Here is a 19,497-nt window from a genome sequence, read left to right as displayed (position 1 = left end):
AGTAAATTATTTTTTTTAGATTAGTAACTAAAATTTTGTGTTGGATTTCAACTATAAACCATCAAAGCAAGTCTAAACAAATTTGTGATATAGGAGTAATTTTTTCAACTCTAATATATTTAAATAGCTCCTAATAAACTTTTGTAGAATGTGAGTAATTTTTCCCCTTTTTTAATAAGCCGATATTCCTGAGTTTAAACAAAAATATATTTAGAATTGTAATGCCATAATATTTATTTTAAGATAGAGTTTTACAAAAAATAATACATTAAGGTATGTCCTAGCATATTTCTTATACACCACTTACGAAAATTTTTATGATATATTAGAGATACCAAAACTGTTATATAACAAATAAATAATATTATAACTTATTTATTTATTTTTAAAAAACATTATATAAATAATAGTTATATTAAATTTAATTATATTATCCTACACTATAATTCCGTCTTACTGCCAATGTCATCCTTCAAAAACAGTAATTTCTTAAAATGAAAACACCGGAAATACCCTTGAGATTGGTTGGTTAGGTCAAATGCAATTATTGAATGATTTCACCAAATCCCATTATCGATGACAATTAATAAAAAGAACGTGTGCTCGTTAGCAAATTAGCGATTAGTAAACGGATTTGACAAAAGCGAAAGCTTCATTCAACTCCACTTTCTTTATTTCTTCACCATTTCCTCTTTCATTCATTCAATTGAATTGAAAAAACAAAATATCTTTGAATTGAATGAAAGAGAAAGAGAAATGTGCCCGCTAAGGCTGATCCTCATTTTCCTTTCCGCCACTCTTGCCGGTTTTTTCGTCATCAGAAACCTCAAATCTCCACAGCAACAGCTTTCCGACGATGTTCTCCTGGACGCCGACGACAGCACCGACACCACCAAAAATCAATCCCCCTGCTCCAAGGTTTCTGATATTTTCTGGGATTTCGTTTATTTATTTGGTTTTTTGTTTCTGGGTTGTTGACGAATGATTGTAATGTTGACACGTGGCAGGTTCGTTTAGCTTTGGAATCGGGATTTTGGACATTTGTTGACATGGCCAGTGGTAAATATTTGTGGAGGCATTTGGGTTCCTCCTCAAAGCGTTCTCTTTGATCTGGGTTTGGTTTTGTTGTTGTTGTTCTTGTTGTTGTAAAGAATAATAAATGATATTTGTATCACTGAATTTGCCACGTACAATTTCTTGTTTTCCGATCTGGGGGTTCTCGAAATGCGGGTGCCCTTAGCAACAATTGCAAGTTTCATTGAAGGAAGATGTAAAAGTGAATGAATTGATGGTGTTATTGTTTGTGTGGTTTGCTATTTATATGTCTATTTATGCGCTGAATCTCATATAAATTAAAATGATTACATTTAATTATTTATAGCACCTAACATCTTGCTTGCTAGCACATAATTTTTATCTATGATTTTAACACCCATGTATGAGACATAATCACATAACTAGGTCACTCATAGAAGTGTTTCTCATATAATCACCAAAGTTACTTGCGGTAACTTTGGTATAAGTGTTTTTACTCACAACTTGCTTAACACTCCTGTACTTGATCGCTAGGTTATCTCCCTTCTAGTGTGGGTATATCACTGCCTGTTCATGCTTATTTACAGTAGTTGATGTCGGTTTGATAATTGGCTTTGCTGGCTAATGGATATTAATATTATTACCAATGAACTGAGTTGATGTGAGTAGCTTCTAGTTTTGAGTGGTTTGTGGAGAAGATGTATTAGTTAGGAAATCTAGCGATAAGTTGAAAAAAAAAATTGAGAGAGAGGAGGTGGTGCTATTTATCTTAACATTATATTCTCTGTTTTAAAATTAAAAATCTATCAGCTGCACTGGTGTTTACTGAAAGTTCTATCCACATGTTTTACTGAGTTGTCTGGTTTCCTTAGATTCATCAATGATCACTGTACTCCCCTGTTAGTAATTTCCATGCCCAGATTGTCCATTTTCTAGGTTATCAAGTTGATGAATGGAATAGCATTGCAATTATTGAGTTTCTCATTCTTAATCGGTTAATCCAGTCTGTTAGCAGGGAATACCTGTGCTCCTGGTTGCTGTGTGCTGCTAAGAGTAAAAACATGGATGGGACAGCAACTGGGTAGGTTCACTTGTTTAAGAATTTGCCGGGCGTCTCTAGAGTCCACATTGTGATTGCATAGGGTAGTATACTTCTTTTGAGCATCAGTTTAGAATTTGATAGACGAAGTAATATGAGAGTGAAAAATTTTTGTGACATTTTTCAACAACAGGTCATCATTTTTATGTTCTATGTCATTGCGAAGCATCAATATCAAAATCAAAAGTGCCCCTTAAGAATTAATTCATGATTCTAGGTATTTTAGTGAATGCTTCATCTGGATATGGTGATAGTATATTGAAAGCTTCAATAATTTCTTGCCTACCTATCATTCTGTTGCTCTAGTGATGAGTTTGAGGTGGGATTTGCTTATACCTAATTTATCACTAGATTAGGATTTCTCACGACCTTGAGTTTTTCTTGAGTAAATTCACGTAGGAATTTCTTAAGATTTTCTATGTAGATGTCATTGAATGCCATGTGTTTTTTGGTTGCTGATATGTTTTTTAGCCTGCTCGGAAGTTGGTATACATGAGCAAATTTTTTGTTATTCATGGCTCATACCATGAATTGCTTTGAGATAGTTTGCAAAATAAAAGCAAAAAATATTTTTGTTAGCATCATTTCTGAAGCTAGCTGATAGAAATATAGACAAAACATGAACAAGAATGAGAAAAGGTGGAACTTAAATTATGAATGACACTTTTTTCCTTCCTAATTTATTTTTGGTGTTTGAGTTCCTTAAAATTTTTAATAATAATAATGATATAGGTACAAACAGTTTTGGACAAACAAATGTGTATAAACTGATGTGATAAGAAGAGATTTGATAAAAAATAATAACAGCTATTTTTTTCAGTTATGCGGATCCCATAATAATTTTATGCAACAATATCTCATTTCATCAATGGAGTTAGATTTTGTTAACGGTATTTTAGACTGCATTGGCCTGCTACAAGTCCATGCATGAACTCGATTCGCATTTTAACATTGAGAAGAAATGAGATTAAATGTTTATTAGAGATTTAAATGTCATAAAGAAATAATTCTTATGAGGGATGAAAGTTTCATTCATCTAGTAGGTATGAACAAGTAATAGGACAGAAAATATCAATCTAGGAGTTTTGCGACATTAAATAATCTACTTATAATGTTGTGCTCAAGATCAAGTGTACAAGAGAAATGACGGCATCCACTTGCAAGTTAATGAAGCTGCAGATGTATTTTATGAAAAAGTTTAACGTATCAACAACAGCAGCGGCAACATTAGCATGTTTTCAAATGAAGGAAAATGAACTGTAACTGAAGATGACACCAAGGTGGGTAGAATTAAAGGGTAATGTTAATTTGTATATACTATATAGGCTATCTCTCCGGGATTCAAACTTGAACAAGCTCCTATAGTGGCGTTTTGAACAAGATGATACTCTTACAAACAAACCACTACCAGTCTTTTTACATAGTTATTAGTTGACCAAATGTGATAAAATTTGTTGTTTAAATATTCTTACAATGAGGTATAAATATTTTTGTACTTAGAAATTAGTGCGACTTGAAAAAATTTGCTAAAAGGTAATAAGAATTATTACTTTTAATTATGTAGACCCATGATAATTTTATACAACTAATCTTCACATCACGTTAGTTTGTACACACTTATTTATATAAGGTAGTTTTAACTCTATTATTACTCTTTTTACAATAGAGTAAACTTTAATTTGCCCCTAAAAGTATCAAGACTTTAATTTATTCTCACTTGTCGTTAAAAAGATTAAAATAAAAAAAAAGACATTAATAAACCCTGCATTTTACATATAAAAAAAATAAATTGAAGGATTCACACTTTTAGAAAATAAATTAAAAATTGTCGTTCTATTTAGAATTGAAGTTTATCCATTACAATATTAATATATGAGCGACAGCATTTTTTGAACTTTCAATCATATATGGTTTACAAACCCCTTTTATATTGTTACATGAAAGTTTGTACCTCTCTGTTAGAAAAGGAAATTACATTTGAAACTTGAAATGACTGAATAAAAGGCAAAGTTTCAACGGTCGAATTACACTCAAGCGAGACAGAGAGCATCAAAATAGATGCTACTGAGAGAGATGCCGAAGAGAAAGGGAAGCAAAGCAGTTCATGACTCAGAAACCCTAATTTCAAAGTCAAAAACTCTAGATCCAGTAAAAGATGATTTTGAAGAAGAAGAAGAAGAACAGAAAGCCAAAGATCAACGGAAAGGGTTCTTCGCTTGTTATCTTTTAACCTCCTTATGCCCCCGTTTCAAAGGCCACACCTATATCGGGTGAGCTTTCAATTCTCTCTCTGTCTCTTCAATTTCAAATTTTTATCATCTGGGTTACTTTGTTGATCACTAATTAGAGCTCTGATCATATATTTTTCTATCACTTTTTTATCTCAAGATTAATGGTTTCTTTTCTTTTTTTTTCGGTACGTATTTTAATAATATATTTGCATCTCTGATTTGATTCTTGAAATTTCTGCTATGGTGCAAGATTTTATCCGATCTTAATTAATAAGGGTTCGTGAAAGACTAGAGCAAATTAACTGCTTTTATTGATTGTGTCTGATACATATGCTGTTGATAATTCATAGCTAAAGCTAATTTTAGGAATTGGGATGCTTATCTAATGCTAGTATTGGATCACTGCAGATTCACTGTGAACCCGCGTCGTAGAATTAGGCAGCATAATGGTGAAATAAGGTGTGGGGCAGTGAGGACGAAGAAAAGGCGCCCTTGGGAAATGGTTTTATGCATTTATGGTTTCCCAACAAATGTTTCAGCTCTTCAGGTTCGACAAAATCTTTGACCTTATTGCCATCTTTACCATCAAGTTGCGTTTGCGCTTCTTGAAATCACTTCTTCTTAGATGATTCGTTATTTAACTTAATGGCTTGTCTCGTGTCATGTTATTTTACTTTAACATAACTGGGTGAATGATATGCAAGGTTTATATAAGTTAGTTTGTTTACGTGGGCAATTGAGTCATTCGAATGAGAAATATTGCCTTGACATGAATGCTAATGCTTTCTCTCAGCTATTCACTGTTATATCTAATGAATGACAATCTGTAATCATACTGAATACACTATTTTTATCCCTTTATCTGGTGTTGAATGTTTCCTGCAGTTCTTGTGCACATAAGTACAGAGAACAAGGCATGCACGTGCTTGTAAATTGTCATACCTCTATCATATAAGGCTTTCTTTGGCATTCTATTGGTGAACCCCTGATCCATGTCAAAGAAATTATATAGGTGGTGCATAATGGAAATTCTGATGAATTGTGTTTTGTGCAATAACTTCTGTTTCGTCAGGTGGTTGTTTATATATTTGATTTTTTATGTAAGTGACGGTCTTTTGATTGCAAAAGAAGGGTGCCGTTTTGCTGTTATTGAAACTTTCATTTGCTTTAGTATATGCAATCAATACAATGTTCTGAACCTCTTAAAAGTTATCCATCAATTATAATTAGAAGTTCATTGCTCGTTTATGGGGAGAAAGTTCTTTCTTATTTTAACATGAAGTATTAGATTAGATGAGAGTTCTGCTGAATAATGCTGACATACTGAAGTGGGTTAATTTTGATTTACACCTGCAGTTTGAGTGGGCTTGGCAGCATCCAATGGAATCACTGGCTGTAAGGCGGGCAGCTGCTACATTTAAATCCTTCTCTGGAGTTGCCAATAAAATCAAACTCGCATACACGATGCTCAACCTCCCTAACTGGGAGAGGTACGCTTTGGTTAACTTGGTTTTATTTAACCAATGGTCGGTCCGTCAAATATGTAATGTGCGTCTTCTGTCATCAGCTTGAACATCACGGTGAACTATTTTTCAACAAAATACTCGAAACATTCTTCTAGTTGCCCAAACCTGCCAGAGCACATGAAGGTCCAAGTACGTTCCATGGATGAACTTCCCTGCTATACTGAAAGAGATGAGCGTTTGTTAGGGGATGAAGACAGCCTGGGTGATGAGGAGTACGATGAAGCTAGTGAAAACAGTGGAAGTTTAGAGGAAACACGCGGAGATGTGACAATTAATTTTTCATCAGATTATTCTTTTAGCATTTATGAGGATGCCTATGAGCAATGTGGTCAATTTAAACAATATGGAAATGAGCAGCCAAGAGACTCGTCATGTCTAGAAGTAAACTGCCAAGAGCCATTTGGTTTGCTCAGCTCACTGGAGACAACTTCTGTCATTTCCAGCACTTCTGCAGAAGATACTAATGAATTGGGTCGCCAAAGGAGTGAACAATGCGCTACTGCTGTAAATGATGAAGAAAATCAACAATTCGCACAGAGACAATCTATAACCATTGAAGTTGCTAATAAGGATCAACTACAAGTCCAGAGCTCTACTGGCTTACCGAATGTTGAGGTCATCGATTTGTTGACTCCATCTCCTAACTGCAGAGAAATGTCATACAGCAAGAAGAGAAGGGTTAGCAGTCTATGCCCTGTCATCATTGACTTGACTTAAGCTTCCATGTTTTGTCCAATAATAGCAGTGTTGGACACACTGCCATAAAATACAAGAAAAAATAATAAGGCGGAAAATATTTTATTTGTTTTTTAGAAAGTGTTTGTCTCATCAAAATGCTCATGTGTACCAGAAAAATATTTCTCCTGCATGTTGCTTAATGCAATATATTGATTATAAATAATATTGTGTTTACTTATCGGATTGGAGTGAGAATCTTGAGAAGTGGAACCCTCGAATTGGGAGTGTGCAGTGGAAGTATAGTGTTTACTTACACTAGAATGACTATGAATTGCCAATGAGAAAATTAATTATGTGTTTACTTTATCTTAAATTAGGAGTGAATTGTTTTAAAGTATAAGGTTACCCTTATTTAAGTAATATGTAACTTTTTAATTGTAAAATGAATAAGAAAATATATTCGTATAATATCCTATTTATTTTATTATTAATTTTAATTGTATAAAATAATAATAATTATTAAAAAATTTAATGATGTAAATTAAAAAATTTTATTACTTTCATTTTAATTATTTAAATTATAAAAAAAAAATTTTTGCCCAAATTATATATGATAAGATTGTAATTTCTGAAATTTGTTTTGTTAAATGTATTTTCAAAATTGAGGAAGGAGTAGAAATGAGACTCACACCTCTCTCCATGGGAATGAGAATCTAACTCCTTACTCAAAAAATGAGTATGGCCCATAAAGTGAAATTTTTACTTTGTGCACCCTAAAGGAAAGTAAACAAATGATTCAGATGACTCCCCACTCTAGAATACATAGCATAAGATTCTAACAAGCGTTAAGTTCATATCAGAATTTTGATACTGATGCAGACGTCCAGTCCAGACATCGGTGGATCATTTTTAGGGTTAATTTTGTCCTGCCCCGAAATGTTTCAACATTTTTCGCCACGCACCCATGTGTTTCGATAATGCTCACTCCACACCCAATTTCATTAATTTGACCGTTATATTTAACGGAGTTATTTGAAATTTAAGTAAATATCCAAAATACCCCTTATCTTGAATTAGAGAAAAATAAAATGAGATAAAATGTTAATTTAATAATTAATGTTTACATTAAAAAATTTTATTTAAAGGTAATTAATAATAATTCCATCAATTAAATTATCAAATAAATTTAATTTATCATCATCAAATAATATTTAGTATATAAATTTCTAAATTTGCCCTTTGACCATTAGAATAAACGGTCAAAATAACGGATTTGGGCGTGGAGTGAGTATTGTTGAAACATTTGGGGACTCGGTGAAAAATGTTGAAATATTTGGGGGCAGGACAAAATTAACCCATCATTTTTAATCGTCAGCTAGAAAGGTCTGACTGTACTCAGATTCCCAGTAATAAAATCTGAGTTAACTACAAGCACTAATGGCAGCCAAACAAAATTCACAGACAGGACTCTACAATCCATTAGAAAATAGAAGACATTTGGCAATATTATTAGCCTCACAATGATGGGGACCAAATGCCATGATAAATCACACGACTTTCACACTGCTGTCTAGCTTTTTGTCTGAAGGCAAAATGATACCATGAGGGTCCCAATCAATTCCCTGTCCTCTTTGCGGATCAAAAGAATCTTCTGCTAGATGTCTGGTTACTGTTAGATACGCGCTGTGTGGTCTCCAGGGATTTGTTATTTTTCTGAATCAGGCCTCGCGCATATTATCGGTAATCATCAACCAAAGATACCAAGCTGAATTGCATGTACATCACTTGGAGAAATTTAGAACAAAATTAAGGAGATCAGATGCAGGCAAATACAGATTCATCCTAACAGTGCAGACGAGCATTAATCATTCTGGACTGTAGACTAGTAAGACCATAAAATGTCAGTATGATGAACCACATATCAATCTAGGCGTGCGCACACAGTACCCTAAAGATTGCATCCAAGCCGATTACAATTACCTTACCAAAGATTTTTCAGCTGGCCAAATGTATGCACAGATGTTTTATGCAGAAAATTAGAATTCCTGTGGTAGAAGACAGGAAACATTTGACATCTTCAGAGATCGTGCAGGAACTTTGGGCTTGTCGGGAAACTCCGTAGTAAGAATTACTGTTATGCATGGTAAACAAGAAGACAATATAATAGAAAAATTAAACATTCACCGACAATCATTGCATGATATGTGGCAACACCAAGCTACCAACAGTAGAAACACACACCGAATTAGATGGATACCACTATGGGCAAGTAAAATGGCAGTGTATGACAGATGAAATTCATAAAATTCAAATTGTATGTGTAAAACAAGTGAGCCATTAATCAATCACACTATACCAAAACACAGTATACTTGTTAACATGGGGATACAATTACAACAGTCAGAAGGGAAAGGAGGGTTTTCGGCGTCCGGGGGGGGGGGGGGGGGGGGGGTGGTTGCTGTTACAAACAAGAAACAGCAAGAAATTTGCAACTGCAGGTATTGCTGTTATTATTGCTGCTGCTGCTGTTCTTGTGCTTCTTGATGATGCCACAATTCTTGTGGCTGTGGCCGCTGATCCTGTTGTTGCTGCAGCTCTAGTTGCTGTTGTAATGGCTGCTGCTGCTCACCTTGCCATACCCAAACAATATCTTGAAGAGCAGGCCGGATATCGTCTTTTAACAACTTCTTATATTCCAACGTATCTCCATTTGATTTCTTCATCTCGACCAGATGAAAATTTGGAGTAATTTGAAAGATCTCTGCATCCATGGACACGATTCCTTTTCTACCTTCCTTCAATCCTTCAAATTTCAATAAACCTCCATCCTTCTTCATCATCTTCAACCTCAAAGATTTAGCAATTTCTTCAAGCTTAGAGATGATAACTGAGGCAGGCCGTTTGGAAGTAAATCTTGCTTCTCTAATTAAAGGATTTTCATCAAAAAATCCAGACAGGTCAAATCCAGCTGAAAGGGAGATGATATCAAAAGCATTCAAGTTTGGGAGTTGACCTAACTCTTGCTTGATCTCAGCAGCAATGCTGCTACTCCCCTGAGGAGCAGAGGCCCCTGCATCCTGAGAAGCCGCATCCTTGCTTTCAGTTACCTTTTGTTTCTGTTTCTGGTTCATTCCTTTTCTGAACCAAGAACTCTCCCTAATCTTAGCCATGGAAATCCTTGTACTGGGGTTTGGATCCAATATTTTGCAGAGCAACTTCCGTACTTCAGGAGGAAACCAGTTGGGGCATTTGAATTCAGCCTTGCCAATTTTCCTATACATCTCTATCAAATTCGAATCATGAAATGGTAGATAACCAGCCAACAGAACAAACAAAACCACTCCGCAAGACCAAATATCAACTTTTTCACCATCATACCCTTTCCTGTTAATCACTTCAGGAGCAACATACGCTGGAGTACCACAAGTAGTGTGAAGTAACCCATCTTGATGCTTGCACTGAGCAAGAGCACTCAATCCAAAATCAGATATCTTCAAATTCTCATTCTCATCCAACAACAAATTCTCTGGCTTTATATCCCGATGATAAACACCCCTGCTATGACAGAAATCAACCGCATTAATCAACTGCTGAAAATACCTCCGCGCAGCATCCTCCTTCAGTTTCCCTTTAGCCACCTTGTTAAAAAGCTCGCCACCCTTAGCATACTCCATAACAAAAAAAATCTTACTCTTTGTGGCCATCACCTCATATAGCTGAACAATGTTAGGATGTCTAACGATTCTCATCACCGATATCTCTCTCTTGACCTGATCAGCGAGTCCAACCCTCATAATCTTATCTTTATCAATCACTTTAACAGCCACGCTTTGATTAGTCCTAATACTCCTCGCATAATAAACCTTAGCAAAAGCCCCTTGCCCTAATAATCTCCCTACTTCGTATTTCTCCGTTAACACACTCGGCTTATTATGATCCATCCCAAACATATATAAACCCTAAGAAACTATAAAGTGTATACAAACAAATAATATACAACAAATCACACTCTTCAAAAACTCAACCGTCTTCTTCACATAGAATATTAATATTAATGTTATGCACTCTACAGTTACCAACACTACTTCCACCACCAGCAGTCAATCTTTTGTCAAAAAATAATAATATTTTACCGCCAATTTCATCCAGATTAAACAAATGAAATATTACGGAAGCTGCGGCTTCAGCTACCGATCTCTCTTCGATTAAAGCACACATCTTCCAGCATTCCTGGTCAAATCCAAAAACGCTGGAAAGACGGTGAGTTTTCAATTAAGGTCGATACTGTAATTTACGACCAAAAAAAATTATATTAATATGATTGCACCAGAAAAAATAATAAACAAATGAAATCAGAGATAAATTTGATACAAGAAATTACCTTAATTCAAATAGAAATTAGCAGACCTGAAGAGCTGTATTAATTTGATTTGATTTGATTTAATTTAATTAATTTTTGATGGATGGATGGAAATGGTAAAATTTTCAATCCAAGTTGGGTTTGGCTACTTCTCATTTATGTAGTACTAGGTGGACGATGACGGGTAGGCAATGATCTCCTGCGGGGGGTTGTATGATAAGGATGATGAGATCTTTTTCTAGGATTGGGGGAATATTTGAATCGAAGGGAGGCGACAGTTTTGGTCGCTTTTGTTGTGTGACTTTTCAGTCGGTTTAATTTTTAACTTGTTGCGCCAAATTGTTTTTGAATTTATAAATAGTGAATGTGGGTCCCGTTGGATGATGTATAGGGATGGCAATTGTACCCGCAAACCCGTCCAAACCCACCCGCCAAAACCCGCCCGTTGCAGGTAATTTTACCCGTTGCGGGCAGGTTTAGTATTATAAATTAAAACCCGCACATGGATGCGGGTGGGTTTGGTATTAACCTTATATCCGGTGGATACCCGCATGGATATCCACCAAACCCGCAATATTTTTTTCAAATATTTTTAATTTAATTTTAATCTAAAAATGTATAAAGAAAATAATGTCATTAATTAAATTACCAAATAGCCAAAGGCTCAAAGTTGTGTATGTGTGTATGTGGCCTATATCCTATTCTAAAGTCATAATCTAAAGAAAACTAAAGACATTTTCCTTCGAATTAGTATTTGAAAATATTAATCTTAATTATTATTATAGGCATTGTGTTGGATGGGTGCTTATGGTGGTGAATGAAATGAATATCTTCTCTTGGAGCTTGATTTAAATGATAATATGAAATGTAATTATTATTTTTAGATACTAGTTTGTGTTTTTTAAATGGATTTGTGTAATTTATACTTAAATTTGAGAATTTGTGTTGAATTAATGTGGAAATTTTAATTTTTCATTTACATTATTTAAATATAAAATTGAGTATGTTATATGGAATTTGAGGTTATTATTATAAATTTATATATTAAACATTTGTGATTTTAAATACAGAAACCCGCAAAAAATCCGTTGGATACCATTGCGGGTTTGGTAATTGTTAAAACCCGCTGCGGGTGGGTTTTTGTAAAAAAATTAAAACCCGCTGCGGGTTGCGGGTGGGTTTGGTAATTTAAATTTTGTGCGGGTTTGGGTTTGGTAATGGCAAACCCGCTGCGGGCGGTGCCCATTGCCATCCCTAATGATGTATGGATGTGAGAAGAACGAAGGACTTGCTTCTCGGTGGTGCATCGTGTTAATCACAATGATAAAGCTTAATGGAAAAGGGTGGTTGAAGGAGCGGGCGGCCGATTAATTAATGCAAAACTGTTAATTACTAAGTAGTGTCTAGTTTATTGTATGAATAAGATGAAATTAATTAGTAATTAACATTTTTTTGAGTGATATATATATATATATTACATGAGATTATGATTCAAGACTACAACTCATATTATATGAGACTGTAACTGATATTTACAAACTAATAATTGAGGAATGTATACTCCACTTATATTTCGTAAAACAGAAAATTAGCCTCCACTCAAATTTGAAAGAGGAATTAAGTCTCCATATTACTATATTGGAGACTAAAACTTAAGCTCTCACAATGTGTGAGAGCTTAAGTTCTAACTATTCGGTCTTAAGTGATGATATTCAAACTTCTCAATTTATTCTAATGGTCCCTACTTTTAATGTGTGAGAGCTTAAGTTCTAACTATTCGGTCTTAAGTGATGATATTCAAACTTCTCAATTTATTCTAATGGTCCCTACTTTCAAAATATCTCTATTTATTTTTAAAAATACATTTAGTCATAATTTTTTTTTTCTTATCTGAATAGCGTTAACATCTAGTTAGTCAAGTCTCAATAGCCAAAATGATCTCTCAAAATACTTTGTAAGACATAGCATATCTATCCTTCACTCGATCCGTACGAGCACTAAGAACACCATCATTATACGAAGCGTAGGCATAGGCACTAGCGCCGCACCAAGAGGGAGCACAACATTGGGTTTTTTTATCGTTGAAGGTGCTAGAAGAAATATAGAAGAGCGAGGGAAAAGTAGGCCGACATAACACGAGAAAGTGAGCAAGAGGTAGAGGAGAAGCTGTAGACTGAACATGGAAGAGTTGTTCTTCTTCCAAAATTCCTCAAAGATCAATGCTTCTTCAGGGCCTCGAGATGTACCAGCTTAGATTTTTCATATAGAATCTGCACGTTATGATAAATTATTTGGTAAAATTAAAAGTTTTTGAAGTAACAACTTTTGTTATGCTTGTAGCATGGCCCCATGAATTCTTCTGAAAATTTGTTCTGCTAAATATAACTCCAACACCGTTTCTTTGTTTATTGGAGCAATTTTTTTTCTTGTTGCCAATCTCTTTTCGATTTTGTGCATACTTAGGTTGGAATGAATATGATTTGTAGGTTTTGTTGTTTACTAGATAATAGGTTTAGAAAATATGATTAATTTTTAAAAATAAATAAAGATAATTTAGAAGTGGACTGTTGAGATAAATTGAGATTTATCACCACTCCATTTTTTATTATTTCCCCAGGCCTGAGCCTCCTGATTTTTCAAATTTTTAAAGACCTGAGTTGAATTGGGCCTGGGCCTAGGAGAAACTGGGGTGTCAAGGTCTCCGAACCCAAGGGCATGAAGTGGGGTTGACAGATATGAGTTCTTGCCAAAGAAAATTCTGTCGCAAGGACACGCGATAGCCCACTAATTAATATATCTTGAGGAATAACTTATAAAGACTTGGTAGTTGATACCTTATTCCGAATAAGGTAACACTGGGGTACTTGTAAAGACTTGGTAGTTGATATGAAGACCCTCACTATGATAAGCACCACGTGTCCTGATCAAAATAAGACACGTGGTGTATCAATTCGGGTACCAAAGTTATCTCAAACTCTGTGCCTACAAATAGTAACTTCATTTCATCATTTTTTGTAGTATTTATACTGTCTTATACGAGCTAAGAACATTGAATACCCAATAAAATATATACCCTATTGAAAAACTCTCACCTGGCTTTACCTTCTTTAACCAAATTCTTATTCGGCGTTAAGAGTGTCCAGGCAAGTAGTACACCCACACGCTCCCCTTGGAATAACGAGCAAAAGAGGGAAGAATGAACCGGGCTCAGTGAAGATAGAAACTCCAGTTCCTTCAAATTGTATAATGGGTTCAAGTGTTCATAATATTTACATTTTTCACTTTCTTTCGCAAATAATATTTTAATGCAACATCTAGAAATTTATGTGACGACGACCTTATATAGCCGTGTCGTGCTGCTATTTGCTTAGTTACTAATTGTAGTTTTAAATTTATGTTGATTCAGCTCACTAGTTTATAATTAATATTATGTAGGTTTACCGGCATCTACGTTACGATATTCAATTTGTAAAATACTATTAAGTTGCAGTAATGAAAGATTAAAAAAATTTCGTACTAGCTTTTCCAATAAATAAAGGAGCAAGAAAATTATTAAATTATGATTGTTTATAGTTATCTCATACCCCGTTGCCTCATGACAAGTGATTTGTGTCAAGACTTACAGTCGAGCTTCTAGATCGATCTTTATTTCCTTTTCCTAGACCCTCTCCATTAACTTTAAGAAAAATCTCCATTAGTCCCTTGCAATTGGCCTTAATGACAATCAGGTTAATGTTCTCAAAATATCATTATCAATTCTAGTTGTTAATTTTCTGTTGCCTTTTATTTTAGGAATTTACAAAATTGTTAAGGAAACATTAATCACAGTAGTTTCTGCAAACAAATAATCTATCATACAACCAATCACCATAATTTTTGCAATCACTAATATCACAATTTCCTGATCACATAATTTATATATATTGCTCAAATTTAATATTGTTCATTCAGAGCGTAATTTATATATTTCACTTTCACTGCACCAAAAGTCAATGCCTTATACCCACTTGGCATGGATCGGCTCACCATGAATACATTTTGTGCCCATGGTCATCGCGTTTGAGAAATAATAAAAATGGTAATAGAACTATAAATTTTTGTATAAATTTATCTTGTACAAATTGATGTGACATTAATTTATTGATTGAATGAAAATATAAAATAATAAAAATAAATCATGTGGGTCAAGAGATATTTAATTCAGTCAATTTTATTATGTCACATTAATTTGTACAAGATAAGTTTGTACAAAAATTTATGACTGTATCATTACTCAAATAATAATTGAGAGTAAAATTAGTGTTTAGTGATTTTTTGTTGTTACTGCTAATACTAATAGTAATAATTATCAATTAATATTTTCCTAATATGAAGAGGATCTGTTGGTCATTTACTGTGTCATCACTCGTGTTGTCATCCTCCAGTCTTCTTTTGCCAGCTTCATACAAAATATATTTATTCTGTACTAATTTGAAAACTTTTAATTGCTAAACCATTCCTATATTGTTAATCTTGTATGCGTGATTTTGAAGTTATTTATGTAGTATTCTAAATTAAATGATGCATCATCATAGTATGCTTACCAAATAAACATGCTTATCATTCTGGATAATTCTAGTTAATTTCCCTTTCATTCATTATCTTATGCCTATTTCGAAGCAACTAATTGATCGACTTTGTCAACTAAATGTTACTATTTAGTTCTTTCTTTTATGGTACCAGCAACTCATGTGTGTTCCAATCGTTATCATCAACATAGCACTTGAAATAAATAAATAAATAAATAAATAAATAAATAAATAAATATATATATATATATATATATATATATATATATATATATATATATATATATATATATATATATTGTCCTTTTCTAATGAGGGCATTCTTACTTTAATGTCAGTAAAATACAAAAAAACACATATTTCAATACATTAAAAATTATGTTATTTGTCAGTTGGTGTATTAAAATATATGTTTTTTTTAATCTGTTAATAGTGCCCTTCGGTGGCAAAGCTAGCACCATATTTTAGAGTGGGCTATTAAATTTATTTTTATTTTCTATATAAATTAATAAAGATAAATTCATAAATTATAATTAATTATTTTTCTTTTTCAAAAAGCTAATTCGGGCTGCAGCCTAGGTTAGGCAACTCTTAACTTCGCCACTGGCTATATATATATATATATATATATATATATTTATGTGGACTCTTTTTTTTTTTTTGGTTTTGATCACGAGATATCTTGGGGAGGGCCCCAACTGTGGGAGGCACATTTAAGCCCGTACCACAACCCAGACTAGAAGTCCTCGCTCGAACCGAGAGGCACATGTTCTCCCAACAAAGGCGACTTTCTTGCGACTCGAACTGGGGAGCAAACCCAATTAAGCCACTTAAGGGGACTCCATTGCCAGTGGAGCCAACACTTTGTTGGTTATGTGGACTCTTTTTTTCTAGTGTGGACATATTATTAAACCATATGGTTTACCAAATATGGACCTTTTTTTTTAAATATGGACATGCTATTAAAGCACATGGTTTAACAGAGTTAGTATTCAATTTAATGTAGTTTCATGGATTTAGTGTTCAATTAGCTAAAAATTTTTATGATTTAATAACATGTTTGTGGGAAAAAAAAAGTACACACGTACTTGAAAATATATATATATATATATATATATAAAAGATAAATATAATATAAAATTTGTAAACTTAAATATAGAAAGCTAGAATAATCCTTACATAAAATTCGTTAAGGTTGAGTACGTAATTATTAAAAAAAAAACAATGCTCTAAAATTCTATCGAGTTATTTTGACTAATGCATGATCGATGTCTATATCAAAGCGGCAGCTGCTCCTTCTGACCTTAATTAAAGAAAGAAAATTAATATAAAAACTAAGAATTTAATAAATTAAGTTAAATTCTTATAAAAATCCGGTTTCATTTAATATTAACGTAAGTTGGTTCAATGTAATAAAGACTCTCCTTGGTTAATGACTATGTCAAATCATAAGGTCAAACGACTTAATTTTTTTTTTTGGTTCTCTCAAACGACTCTAATTTTGTCTACTAAACAATAACCAATATGCCAAAGGGTGGCGCATTTAATGTAACATGGGTGCAGCCTCAGTTTTGGCAATTAATCCAAGAGATGCAACCCCCATGTGATTAACCCTTCATTCAATAATATAAAACTTCATCATTCATTTAATTTTACATTCCATGTATGACTTTAAATATACCCAATATACAAAATTATTTAGTGAAAATCGTATCTATATATGTATAGTTAAAGCACCTAATAATCTGCTTTATCGGTCTATCACAAACCCTTGTCTTTTATAATCATACTTAGCCAAAAGCCATAGCTCTTCTCTCCTCCTTCTACTTCTAGTACTTGTGCTAGTAATCAAATGCGCACAAGCAGAGCAGATCCTCCCAAGAAGCTCCCACAAATCAACGATGGTCACAAGATTACGAGGCGTTTAACGAGAGAGATTTCGATTAGTCATGGTTTATTAATGGAAGATTATTATTACCATGAAGGAGCATCCGTTTCAGTCCCATTCAGATGGGAATCTGAGCCAGGTACACCTAAAATCCGATATCGAGATTTGGCTCGTCCTCCTTTGACACCACCACCTTCATACTCCTACAATTCTTCAAACCCTCCAATTGGAAAAAACCCCAAAAAGTCTAGTCTTTTGGGCACGGTGTTTACTAAGCGCGCTACAAGGAAAACAAATAATGTTAACCCATCATCACCTTTATCGTCGTCGTCATCATCGGCATCTTCTTCGCGATCATCATCGTATTCCGTGCCATCTTCTCCGATGATTAAGGCATCGAATTTTCGAGCAAGATACGAAATATCAAGCCCTAGGTTATCTTGTGACTCTAGGGCACGGTATGATGAGGAAGAGCATGATGAATATGGATCATCATCCAATGCCTCACCAGCTTTGTGTTCTTCTCGAGGCGCAAATGCTCGGCCTAGAGGCTTGTATTCATATTTGATCAAGGTATTAATGCTCAAGAATTCTCAATGAGTGATCAATATAAAACTTTGCTTTTGAGTCTAATGAATCTTTGTACTCGTTGCTTATGTAATACATGCATTTTGCTACAATGTTTTTAGAACAATATAATGCAGCAGTTAACAACTATCAGATATATGAATGAAATGAAACACATGTTATGTATTGAGCTTTTGTTTGTGCTTTCTTCATATTTATTTTGTGAGGAAAATGATAGTTACATCCGGGGTTTTGGCGAGTTGGCCAGTTATGAGACCCCTTATTTTTTTAAATACATAAGAGTAAGACGTATTAAGGGCCGTTTAGGTTTGCTTTTTGAAAGCTCAAAACTGATTTTGAAAAACTAAAAATTAATTTTAGTATTTGGTAAGTTTTTTTAGAAATTACTTTTGACGAAATCACTTTATTCTACAACAAAATACTTATCCTATAGTAAATTGTTATTTTATAGCAGATTTTAAAAGAAGGTAAGGAGTAAATTTTCAAAATCTGATTTTAAGAATTAATTTTATAATTAATATAATTTCATATATATTCTCAAATATATTATAAAAATATAAAATTATCCTCATTAATTAAAGAATAAAATCATTAAGAATTAGTTTAAAGAGATTATTTTTATTATTATTATTATCGATTATAATGAGATAACAAAACTAATAATATAAAATATTTATTTTGGTTATCAATTATATATATATATATAATTATTCTGTGTGTGTGTGTGTTTATAAATATATAAATAAATTTACTCAACATTATATCTAATTCAATTATTTGTATTCTTACGTAACTTAACAATAACATCTACCAAATAATGCATATAACTACTTTTATAATTCACATCACTTTTAAAAATAAATTTTACCAAATGTTTAACTGATTTTCTTCACAGCTGATTATTTCCATAATACAACGAAAAACAATTATTTTAAAAGATACACTATTTTCAAACTGGGAATAAATTTAAATCTTAGTTAGCATAAAAAAATTATAAATCGTAGAGAAATGTTTATCAATTAATTATTTAGTCAAAAGTCAACTTTTGGACACGGTCATATGGATCTTAGATAATCAATAAATTAGGAACTTCTATATGTGTATTGATTATATTAATAAGAATATCATCAAACTAACCTTTATAAATAGAATGGTCAACTTTCGCTGTGGAATAAAATTATATAAACAACGTTGGACATTTGCTTGAGCATTAATTGGCACTTAATCATGGCCGTCAATTTAGTGAAACAACCACGTGATCTCACATGCAACGAATTGGGAATTTCGTTCTACAAAATACAAGGTATAGGTGTTTTCTTTTTATCTCTTTGAAATATTAAATTATATAAATCAAATTGCTGTGGCATCTAAAGCTGATGAATAGAGATCGAACCCTAAGTGTTTTTATATTAATTTTAATTACCTTATTAATTGAACTAGTTAATTATATATTGTACATAATGATTAATGGATCTATAAAATTTTTCAAATTTTAACATACTGTAAGATGATATAAACAAATAA

At 33.2% G+C, this 19,497-nt stretch overlaps 4 protein-coding genes across 4 annotated transcripts; 3 read left to right on the top strand and 1 right to left on the bottom strand.

Annotated features, from left to right (window-relative positions):
- The first annotated feature begins 571 nt into the window (after positions 1-571).
- LOC102631421 (hypothetical protein) lies at positions 572-1,302 on the top strand. Its single transcript, XM_006468104.4, has 2 exons — positions 572-918; positions 1,008-1,302. The coding sequence occupies exons 1-2, from the start codon at positions 757-759 to the stop codon at positions 1,107-1,109; spliced, it is 264 nt and encodes an 87-aa protein (XP_006468167.1). The 5' UTR covers positions 572-756; the 3' UTR covers positions 1,110-1,302.
- A 2,766-nt stretch (positions 1,303-4,068) lies between these two features.
- On the top strand, positions 4,069-6,807 carry LOC102631105 (uncharacterized). The gene is made up of 4 exons (XM_006468103.2): positions 4,069-4,404; positions 4,774-4,912; positions 5,722-5,855; positions 5,933-6,807. Exons 1-4 carry the CDS (start codon positions 4,193-4,195, stop codon positions 6,606-6,608), a joined length of 1,161 nt encoding a protein of 386 aa, XP_006468166.1. The 5' UTR covers positions 4,069-4,192; the 3' UTR covers positions 6,609-6,807.
- A 2,074-nt stretch (positions 6,808-8,881) lies between these two features.
- Positions 8,882-11,100, bottom strand: LOC102630597 (CBL-interacting serine/threonine-protein kinase 10). Its single transcript, XM_006468101.4, has 2 exons — positions 10,951-11,100; positions 8,882-10,853 (listed from the first exon to the last, which is right to left on the bottom strand). Exon 2 carries the CDS (start codon positions 10,517-10,519, stop codon positions 9,080-9,082), a length of 1,440 nt encoding a protein of 479 aa, XP_006468164.1. The 5' UTR covers positions 10,520-10,853; positions 10,951-11,100; the 3' UTR covers positions 8,882-9,079.
- A 6,136-nt stretch (positions 11,101-17,236) lies between these two features.
- On the top strand, positions 17,237-18,142 carry LOC107175500 (uncharacterized). Its single transcript, XM_015526927.3, has one exon. It carries the CDS (start codon positions 17,350-17,352, stop codon positions 17,983-17,985), a length of 636 nt encoding a protein of 211 aa, XP_015382413.1. The 5' UTR covers positions 17,237-17,349; the 3' UTR covers positions 17,986-18,142.
- The last annotated feature ends 1,355 nt before the right edge of the window (positions 18,143-19,497 follow it).

The sequence above is a fragment of the Citrus sinensis genome, chromosome 7 (assembly GCF_022201045.2).
Source record: "Citrus sinensis cultivar Valencia sweet orange chromosome 7, DVS_A1.0, whole genome shotgun sequence".
In the NCBI taxonomy this organism is placed as follows: Eukaryota; Viridiplantae; Streptophyta; class Magnoliopsida; order Sapindales; family Rutaceae; genus Citrus; species Citrus sinensis.
This window is presented reverse-complemented; position numbering and strand designations above follow the sequence as displayed.